This window comes from Gossypium hirsutum, chromosome D11 (genome assembly GCF_007990345.1).
Source record: "Gossypium hirsutum isolate 1008001.06 chromosome D11, Gossypium_hirsutum_v2.1, whole genome shotgun sequence".
Lineage (NCBI taxonomy): Eukaryota > Viridiplantae > Streptophyta > Magnoliopsida > Malvales > Malvaceae > Gossypium > Gossypium hirsutum.
Window position 1 is genome coordinate 66,841,700 of NC_053447.1, and position 10,799 is coordinate 66,852,498.

The 10,799-nt window shown below is 35.9% G+C and overlaps 1 protein-coding gene across 1 annotated transcript; it reads left to right on the forward strand.

Annotated features, from left to right (window-relative positions):
- The first annotated feature begins 8,727 nt into the window (after window positions 1-8,727).
- On the forward strand, window positions 8,728-9,408 carry LOC107930889 (uncharacterized mitochondrial protein AtMg00810-like). The gene has a single exon (XM_016862651.1). It carries the CDS (start codon window positions 8,728-8,730, stop codon window positions 9,406-9,408), a length of 681 nt encoding a protein of 226 aa, XP_016718140.1.
- The last annotated feature ends 1,391 nt before the right edge of the window (window positions 9,409-10,799 follow it).

Sequence of the window (10,799 nt, forward strand, 5' to 3'; positions counted from 1 at the left end):
GTCTTCACTTTTATTAACAGAGAGTGATCAAAATAGAAACGATCTAAAACGATCTAAAACGTTATGAAAAAACTAAAAAAATTATATAATTGAGTAATAATTATATAATTCCACAATAACTAGTCCTGACTCATAAGTATAGCTTGGGACACAGCTAAAAAGAGCCATAAAATATACACAAAATGTTTCAAAGAAAGGCAAAGATAGGAATGAAACAAAAACAAATCAAATTAGTGCTTTTATAAGATGGAAAATTTTACTAATTTTATTTTTAGCATTATAATGTCAACTTTTTATCTGAAAGTTGTGAATTTCGTTCTTGTTTTGCGCAAAATCAGTTTTTTTTTTTATTTTTTTATTTAAAATGTTGTCGATGTTGTTTGGTATATTTTCTGTTAAGAGATTCTTTGATAAATTTAATGATAGTAGTCCAACGAGACTTCCAATTGGGATCTCTCTTGTGAGAGTAGTAGCTGAAATGTTTATGTTGGTAACAAGTCTTGATGTGATATTGTATTCATCTTCTCATCCTTTCTGCACCAATAATGTACTCAAAAAGTAAGAGGCAATCAGATGAAATAGCAGGACCACCACGCAGCATCATGCTTAATTTTTGTGGCCATTGCACTTGAATTAGTGAAACATTTCGAAATAGCTCTTGAAATCTTGTTATGGGAAAGGTCTAAGTTTTTAAGATTTTGAAGAGCACAAATTTTATGAGGCCATCAAGTTTATTTAATCGTAGGCTTCAAACCACAAGTCTAGTGTCTTGAGAGCTTGTCACCACTGAAATGATTTTCATTGAAATCAAGAATGACCAAACTTGAAAATATTGCAATGTGGATGGTAATTTTCCAAACATGCTATTGTTTTGAACGTTTAGCCTTAGAAGATTTGCATATCCCGGATAAGGTGGGATTTTCTAATCCCAAAAACGGAAGATTCCATCAATTTGGAATTTTTCCAAATAGGAGATTTCTATCAACGTAAAGACCTGTCATTTGTCGATCTCCTAATGAGTTACAAACCAATTCAGAAAGGGTGGAAATCCCCCCAGTAGGGAAACTTCCAAGATAAGATACCATTGACTCAATTCAATAATTCCACATTGAAACAAGGGAATCCAACTTAAGTTTGGTTGAAATCTCAAACATGTGTTTTGGATGCCTTCAATGTTGCAAAATTCGTGAGATTAGAAAAGTAGGCTTCTAAAACAACTCCTTTGAACAGATTATGCCCAAATGGAAAAGTACCACTTAATTGATTTTCTAAAACATCAAAGAACTTCAAAGATGATTACTCCCCTATAGACAATAGAATTGGACAGGAAAGCTAGAATTTTTTTTTTTTGAACAAAGGAAAGCTAGATTTTTAAGTCAATTAAATGGCCAGAAAGTTGATTATCTACGTATTCATCGACTTTAAGCAATCTAAACAACATCTAGACAAACTCTGCAGGATTTCTGATGTCTTGATCAATTTTATTATTCGAAAGATCAAGATGAATAACAAAGCTCAAGTTTCCAATGGCACTTCAAACGTTATCTTGTAAATTGTTTTTTTTTTTTGAGTAAGGTTATCTTGTAAATTGTTATAGTGAAGACTAAGGAGTCGAAATTTGAGACGATTGGAGCTAAGGACAAGAACTTCTAGAAACGAGATATTCCCAAAGTAATCTGGATTTGGGCCTTTCAAATAATTGACACTATGATCAATAAGACTAAATATCAAGTTATCTTCTAGAATACGTTTTATTTGGAGGGGGTATCCTCACATTTATGAGTGCCATGTTTAGTGATAGTTATTGCACCGTCAATTTTTTCATACCCTGTTGAAATTAAAGTGGATTTTAGGCTCTAATATATATTTAGGGAATTGTTCTATTTTAGATGTTGAATTGTGATGCATCTTGGATGGTTTGATCCTCCTATGTGATCATGGCTACGACAACATTTTAATTCTAACTTAATCAAGAAAACCTATCAATTGCTGTTACAATTTGAGCACTGGCACGTTTGGCACAAATCCAGAAATGACAATCAAGATGCTAATAGACTGGTTAAACTAACTCACCATAAATTATATGATTCATGCTTGTATGAGACCTCCCCGGAAGGCGGTTTAAATTTTGTAACTAGTTTAGGTATTCTTTCTGTAAAAAAAAAAAAAACAAAGTAATTATTTTTATCATGCAATATTAAATGAAAGAGATTATAGCAATACTTCTTCTAGAGGCACGTGCACATGGACATGCTTTTAACGTGTGCACGTCATTTATATATTTATCTTCCATCGAGTGTCATCAGTTTAATTGGAGATTAAAAAAAATTCCAAAAAGAAAACATGAATAACTATCATTCGATAAATTTGTTCTGAGAGTCGAAGCATAACTATACCATTAGATATAACGGGCACATTGTAGTATTTGTTTTCATACTTTTTTTTTTAACTTCAAATTATTCTAACAAATTTCAATGCCTATAAGATTTTCCTTAAATTACACTAAAAATTATTAAAAATTATTAATAAATTTACGCTTTTAAAAATTATAGAATCACTTAACTTCAAATTACTTGAGTTACGTCCACCAATGTTTTTTTATTAGATTAACTTTAACAAAATAATCCCAATTATATTTACAAAATTAAAATGTGACATTATAATAAATATATCTGGACGAGGTAGAAATTTGACTCTAAAATTTTTATTGAAAAACTCTATCCAACTTGCTCCAAACTCAATTTTTAAAAACAAAAAAACAATCTTTGTTTGGCCGGGGTGGATGGAATCCCAGCAACTTAATGGACTTTTGACAACCTCAATTTCAAATATAGGTATGTATTTGATATGAGTATATTAAAATAATCCTCACGTACAAATCCGAAAGAAAACTTATGTCAAAACTCTCCGCATGAGATATATCCACGGGAGATAATTACAAGAAATCTTCAAGTATAAGTTTATTTTACTTGATGATAACGGGCGAATGGTTGAAATTAAGCTCAGGGTCAAAATTGATTATCTAATGGAACTACATGACTTGGTGTGGGTCTAATGCTATAAGAATTTTGTATTATATTGATCGACAAAATAGCCCAAAAATTGCAAATAGCTGCGCAAACATAAGGTTGCAAAGAATTGCGGCCTTTAATTTTATTTTTAAGTTATCAATTCTTTTATTAGTATGAACAATAAATTAAAGGTATGGCTAGTGACATTGATATGGTGACCTACTTCAAGTGAACTGGCTATTTATATTATTTTAAATGAAAACATAACTATTGAATATCAGAGTAATATAGGACAAACCATGACCCAACATCATAGCAAAACACATGACAGTAAACAAATCTTCACCCAATGCTTTAGCAATAGATTCAGCCACAACATTAGTTATATTCTCAGGATATATTAACCAAATCCACACTCTCAATTATATCTATGTATGAAGAATCTAATTGAAGACATGTAACAACTTATTAATAGAGTTAGAATTTTTTTTTCTTTTCATTATGTATCAATCATTTTTCTTATTGCATAAAAAAAATCAATTTTATAAGTTTGTAGGGAATCAGAAGGGCATAGACATGAGTTTTGGCCTCTCAAAGTTAGAAAATTTTTAATTTTGTTTTTTATAAATAAAAAAATTATAAGTCAATATATAGTGAAATTATAATTTCATCTCTAAAATAAAAAAAAAATCAATTCTATCCTCTTATGAATAAAGAAATTATAAACTAATATATAGTAAAATTGTACTTTAGCCCTCATAAAAATGAAATAATTTTTGCTTAATCCCTTTAAAAATGATAAAATTATAAATTAATACGTAATAAACTTCTATTTTGATTCATGAAAAAACTATAATTATATTCCTACTCCTGCTATTTTTTTTTTGATTCACCCCTTTCTTGATTGGAACATTTTCTTACTAACCAACAAAAGCAAATGGTTGAGCAACCCTGAAATGTCTAAATCATGGTCTTTGCAATTTGCTAAGGCATTGATTGAATACCACCAAAGAATCTCTTTCTCATCTTCCCTTTGAAGTAATGGATTAAAACTATATACGTGGAATAACTGGTAATTTATACCATTCCTTTTCATTTTAATGATTAGTTTTTACTTAAATAATGTTTAAGATAAGATTTGAATCCTTGTAATTTTCTTGTCTCAATGAATTTGCTTCAAGTTACATTGGGTTTAAATAAGGGTGTACGGAAGGGTTTTAAAAAATCAGATCCAGACAATGACGCTCGTATTTATCTATAATTTGGACGAAATAGCCAATGAAAGGAGAGAGGAACCTTTGGTTTTCTTAACGAAAACAAAATACTATTTATTCATACAACACGTATGGTAGACATGTACATATGCACAGAAGCTTATGCTATAAGAATCTTTGATCCCCTGGATTCCTAGATATGAACCAAAGCCCTAAATAGTGAAAAATATGGCCATTATTTTGACCGTATTCCTTTTTCTGTGAATTGTTATCATCTAGATATTGTTGGTAAATATAAGAAGCAAATCCCCAAAGAGTGAACAACATTGCCAATACCTTATTTGCATCCATTTTCTCCTTATAAAACAGAACACCAACAACTGGAACAAATGGCAAACTAAGCATACTCACAACATTTGAGAACAAAGATGACACCAAATAGATCAATCCCACAACTCCCACTGTAAAAATCTGTCATGCCAAAGTTGTTCCAATCAAACTCACTACATAATTCACCTTCCCTTTATCAAATTTCTCCATTTCGGACTTTAAATCCATTAAATTCACACTTGAAAACAACCCCAACAAGCAAACGAAACTCGAAACCAATTAAGTGTAAATATGCATTTCAAACACAACACTAAATGTCTCCTTTTTGAGTATTTTGTCAAATGAGAATTGTGTTAGAGACAGCAATAATGCATAGCTTGCTGAAGCACCAACTGTTGATATAAACCCAACGGTGTGTTCATTCTTTCCTACTGGATTTTTCTCATCTCTTTTGGTCTCTGAACTGTCGGGATGAATTGCAACCATTGAAGCTAATATGGTAATGTAGATGATCGACTTAAGCGTTAGGATACCAAGCTTTTCGGAGTTGATAACCACTGAAAAGATGGCGTCGAATACAATTGGCTTGCACAAATGAGGGAATATGTTGAAATGGAAAGTGGTTTAACACCAACTGTATACATGAAGTTATCAATGACTAGCAGACAACCGTGGGAAAAGTAGACCACATAATGATTATGTTTGTTGAAGTTAGTTCCAATGCAGCTAGCTGATCACAAAGGTGGCCACGCACAAATGACAGTAAGCAGTTGAGCCATGGTGTGCAGCAGCTGAAGCTTGAAGTTGCTGAATTACTTGGTGCATTTAGTTGTTTTAATTCTTTTGTAATTTAGTTCATGTTGAACTAAGTAGGTGAATGTTTTGATGTAATTTTGATGTTGATTGACTGAAAAATCAGCAAAGTAATATGTGCAAGCTAATCTTGTAAGTTTCAATGCATATTAGTGGTGTTAGGTAGTTGATTAGGAGATTACTTGTTTGTTTTTAAAAGTTTGCTGATATATGTAATGGCTTAATGCCTCATTCTCTTGTTAATGAAAATTATCAGTTGATTTCCATTAAAATTCTCTCTTTTCTTTTCTGGTTTTCCACTTGCAAGCTTCTTTTCTGTTTTCTTTCTTGTTTGTTTCTTCTCCAAGCCTCGAGGCTTGCTGTCCAAGCAAGACCAAAAGCAGTCTGCAGCTGTCTCTAACACCAACAATTGGTATCTAGAGCATTTGTCTTAGTGGACCTATTGTATCAAACCAAGAAACTAGAATGGCTTCTTCAGAATTTTCACCAGCAGCCCCACCAGTCTTCAATGAAGAAGGCTTCCGCATATGGTTGGTAAAGATGAAGACTTACCTGCAGGCCTTTGATCTGTGGGAAGTTGTCAACACAGATGCTGAGCCAGCACTACTGAGGGCCAATCCCACAGTAGCTCAGATCAGACAACATGCTGATGAGAGGACCAAAAGGCACAAAGCCATGTCCTGCATTCAGAACTGTGTGTCAGATGTCATCTTCACCAGAATTATGGCCTGTGAGACTCTAAAACAGGCCTGGGATAAGCTTAAAGAGGAGTTTCAAGGCACAGAGAGGACAAGGCAACAACAGCTGCTTAATTTGAGAAGGGATTTTGAGAATCTACAGATGAGGGAAGAAGAAATAGTGAAGCAGTATGCAGATAGAATCATGGCTGTGGTTAACAGCATAAGGCTCCTAGGTGAGCACTTTGATGAGGTAAGAATCATGGAGAAAGTCCTCTCCACTTTGCCTGAGAGATATGAGGCAAATATATCCTCCTTAGAGGATTCAAGAGATCTAGCTAGCATCTCTTTGACTGAGCTAATCAACACCTTTTATGCTCAGGAACAAAGGAGAGCTAGCAAGGTTGAAGACCACCAGAAAGGTGCATTTCAAGCCAGAGCCAGAGAAGCCTCGAGCACCAATGCTCATAGAGGCAAAAAGCCCTGGAAAAACAGGCCTAAGTCTGATGCTGCTAGAAGCAGTGACCAACCCTGCAGACATTGTACAAGGGTTGGTCATCGAGAAGATAGATGCTGGTTTAGACCAGATGCAGTATGCCAACACTGCAAGAAGAAGGGCCATGTTGAAAAGGTTTGCAAGAACACAAACAAACCAAGGCAAAGTCAATTTCAGCAACCAAAGGCTGAAGCTCGAGTGGCTGAAGACAGTAGTGACCAAGAGGAGCAGGTCTTTGTTGTGTCCTGCTCAGCTGCTGAGAAGAAATGCTCAAAAGACTGGCTACTGGACAGTGGCCTAACCACATGTCACCAGATGCATCCTTGTTCAAAACCTTGGACAGAAGCTGCAAAACCAAGGTTAAGGTTGGAAATGGTCAGTTTATAAAGGCTAAAGGAAAAGGAGATGTGCTAATATGCACTTCTACAGGCAACAAGGTCATCTCAAATGTGTTATTGGTGCCTGAGATTGACAAAAACCTTCTCAGCATAGCTCAATTGCTCGAGAAAGGCTATTTAGTTATGTTCAAGGACACACAGTGCCAGATTGCTGATCCAAGTGGATCAAGCCTCATGACAGTTAAAATGACTGACAAATGCTTTAAGGTTCATTGGCCAAATGACTCAAAGTCAGCATACACAGCCTCTACAGATGATTCCAAGCTCTGGCATTAAAGGCTTGGACATGCCAACTTCTGGTTGATGGCTCGAATGGCCAGAGAGGGCTTGGTTAAGAATTTTATCAACTCAGTGGAGCATGATGATGTATGTGAAGTTTGACAGATGAGGAAATAGGCAAGACTGCCATTTCCTACAAACTCAGCATGGAGAGCCACTGAAAGATTGCAGCTGGTGCACCCTGTTGTATGTGGACCTATGAGGACTGAATCACTTAGCAAAAATAGGTATTTCATCCTCTTCATTGATGATTTTACAAGGTTTTGCTAGATTTTCTTCTTGAAACACAAGTTTGAGGTAGCTCAAGTGTTTGTGAAGTTTAAAATTGCTATTGAGACAGAAACAGGCTGCAAGCTGAAATCGATAAGGTTAGACAATGGCACTAAGTACACTTCAGCTCAGTTCCAAGCCATTTGTAGTGATGCTGGTATCAAACACCAGCTAACAAATGTGTACACACCTCAGCAGAATGGGGCATCTGAAAGGATGAACAGAAGCCTGTTGGATATGGCCAGGTGTTTGCTATTTGAGAAGAAACTGGCCAAAACCATGTGGGCTGAGGCAGTAAACACTACTGTTTACCTTCAAAATAGGCTTCCAATCAAGGCCCTTGCTCACAAGACACCTTTTGAGGCATGGTTTGGTTTCAAACCTTCATTGGCACATCTAAAGGTGTTTGGTTGTCTGTGCTATGCACAAATACCAGCAGTAAAGAGGGACAAGCTTTCAAAGAGAGCTCAGCCTGGCATTTTAGTAGGCTATAGCTTAGTCAAGAAGGGCTACAGGGTTTTGGATCCCTTGACAAGAAAAATTCAAGTAAGCAAAGATGTTATCTTTGATGAAAATGCATGCTGGAATTGGGAGAAGAATGAACCAGAAGCTATTTCAGAAGACTTGGTGCCTAATCAAGCTGAACTCGAGCAGCTTAGTCCTGAAATGGACATTGATGATGTACCTGTGAGAGGCACAAGGTCCCTAGATGAAATTTATGAAAGAGCACAGGTTGCTATGGCAGAACCTACCAGTTTTGAAGAGGCTGAGGCAGATGAAGGCTGGAAACAGGCTATGGTTGATGAAATCAACATGATTCAGAAGAATCAGACATAGGAATTGGTTGATAAGCCTACTGGAAAGAAGACCATTGGAGTGAAATGGGTCTATCGAGCAAAACAAAATGCTGATGGCAATCTAAACAAGCTGAAAGCTAGGCTTATTGTAAAAGGCTTCAGCCAAAGGTATGGCCTGGACTACCTAGAGACTTTTGCACCAGTAGCCAGGCTTGACACAGTCAGAATGATAGTTGCCTTGGCTGCTCAAAATTAGTGGACCATTCATTAGCTTGATGGGAAGTCTGTATTTCTCAATGGTTTCCTAGAAGAAGAGATCTACATCGAGCAACCTTAAGGATTTGTAGTCACTGGCAAAGAACACACGGTGTATAGGCTAAAAAAGGCCTTGTATGGCCTGAAGTAGCCACCTCGAGTCTGGTATGCTCAAATTGACTCCTATATGATCAGTTTGGAATTCGAGAGAAGTGATAGTAAACCAACTTTGTATGTGAAGAAAAATCAAGCTGAAACTCAGCTTATCTTGTCACTTTATGTTGATAATCTATTAGTTATTAGAGGAGACAAGGGTATGTTGCATGACTTCAAGAGAAAAATTATGAAAATGTTTGAGATGTCTGATCTAGGCAGAATGAATTACTTCCTAGGAATGGAAGTGAAACAGACTGCAAATGGAATCTTTCTCAGCCAGAGTTCCTTTGCTATGAAGGTCTTAAACAAATTCTCTATGAAGAACTGTAAACCAACAAGCACACCAATGGCAGTTGGTATGAAGCTATCAAGACAGAGCAGTGGTGAACCAGTTTGTGAGACAATGTACAAGAGTCTCATTGGTAGTCTGCTGTATTTGACTGCAACAAGGCCTGATATTATGTTTGGTGTTAGTATGCTATCTAGATTCATGAATTGCTGCAATGATCAGTACTTTCAAGCAGCTAAAAGAGTGCTGAGGTACATCAAAGGCACCATTGATCATGGTGTGTTGCTCAAAAGGGCTAAAAACATGAAGCTGACAAGCTATGTTGATAGTGACTGGGCTGGATCATGTGATGACATGAGAAGCACATCTGGATATGCATTTAGCCTTGGCTCAGGCATGTTTTGCTGGAGTTCTAAGAAGTAGAGTCTGGTGGCACTGTCAACAGCAGAAGCTGAATATGTTGCTGCTGCATCTGCTGTGAATCAAGCCATATGGCTTAGAAAAATCTTGGCTGATTTAAACCAAAACCAAGAAGGAGCAGCAGAGATCTACTGTGACAACAAATCTACTGTTGCAATTGCAAAGAATCCCATCTTCAATGGCAGAACTAAGCATTTCAATATTAAGTTACATGTTGATGCGGTTGTTGAAAGCACCAAAAATATCCTATCCCTAATAAATAATGAAAAAGAATAGTAAAAGGGAAGTAGGGTCAAATCCTCAAGGACTGGACTTGCAAAATATCTTGTTCTGTGAAATCTCAGGCAGAGTATTAGCCAAGACAACCTACGTTCCGGGAAAAAAAATAAAAACAATAACAGAATTAAAGGGTTGGATTTGGAAACGAAAAATAAAATAAAAATAGAATTAAGAATATTGAATCAAAAATTAGAAAAATTAAAAATAGAGTTGAGAGAAAGAAAATTCTTATGGGAGATTCTAGCCTCCAGTTGTCTCGTTCCACCTTGGGTTTAATCCTTGGCTTTTAGATGATCCTTCTCAAACCGAATAAGCCAGTTATAGTGGAAGAGGACGCCTACGACCATTAGCTCCATGGATTTAGACTTACGATGTGGTGGAACCTGACTCTAGCCAACAATCGCTTCTGTGGGATCGTCTTATGCTAGATCAACGCTTCTCAATGGCGAATCCCACGCCATTTTGTCTCTTTGGCTCACCAACCTCTGACGCAGTAAGCTAACGAACCGACTATGCAACATTCCCAAAACATACAAAGCGGCCGCCTTTGCATACGTTGAAAAGCTTACTTCTTAAGGGACATGGACGGAAGCGTCAGCCCCGTAGTGTGGAGAAACGATGAATACTCAGTGAGGAGGCTAAGTACGAATTCTAAGCCTCATGAACTCTTTTGGGGATTTTTGACAACCTTGGGCTAGATGGGTTTAGTGGCTCATGGTTGTGATAGAAAAGAAAAGAAATAAATAAATAAATAAATAAAAAGATTTTATTAAAAAGAAGAACAAAAGCCTAAACTTTTGGGGAGAGAGTGTTTTCAGAAAAATATAGGGATCCCCTTTTGAGTCACTTCACCCCCTATTTATAGTGCTAGGGGAGATATTATAATCCTACTTAAATTCCTAAAAGATAAATACATTTAATTGAAGATAAATAAAGATAAAATAAAATCCTAAAAATAATCCTTAATAATTATCTCAATATTAATTATCCTAATATAATTAAAATAGAGTTTAATAGAATAAAATCTCTTCTTTTTGTATTTCAACCCTTGTGTCCTCCATGCTTGCAGTTTTGGCACCAACTTTTCCTTGTGTCGCATATTGGCCCATTTTATC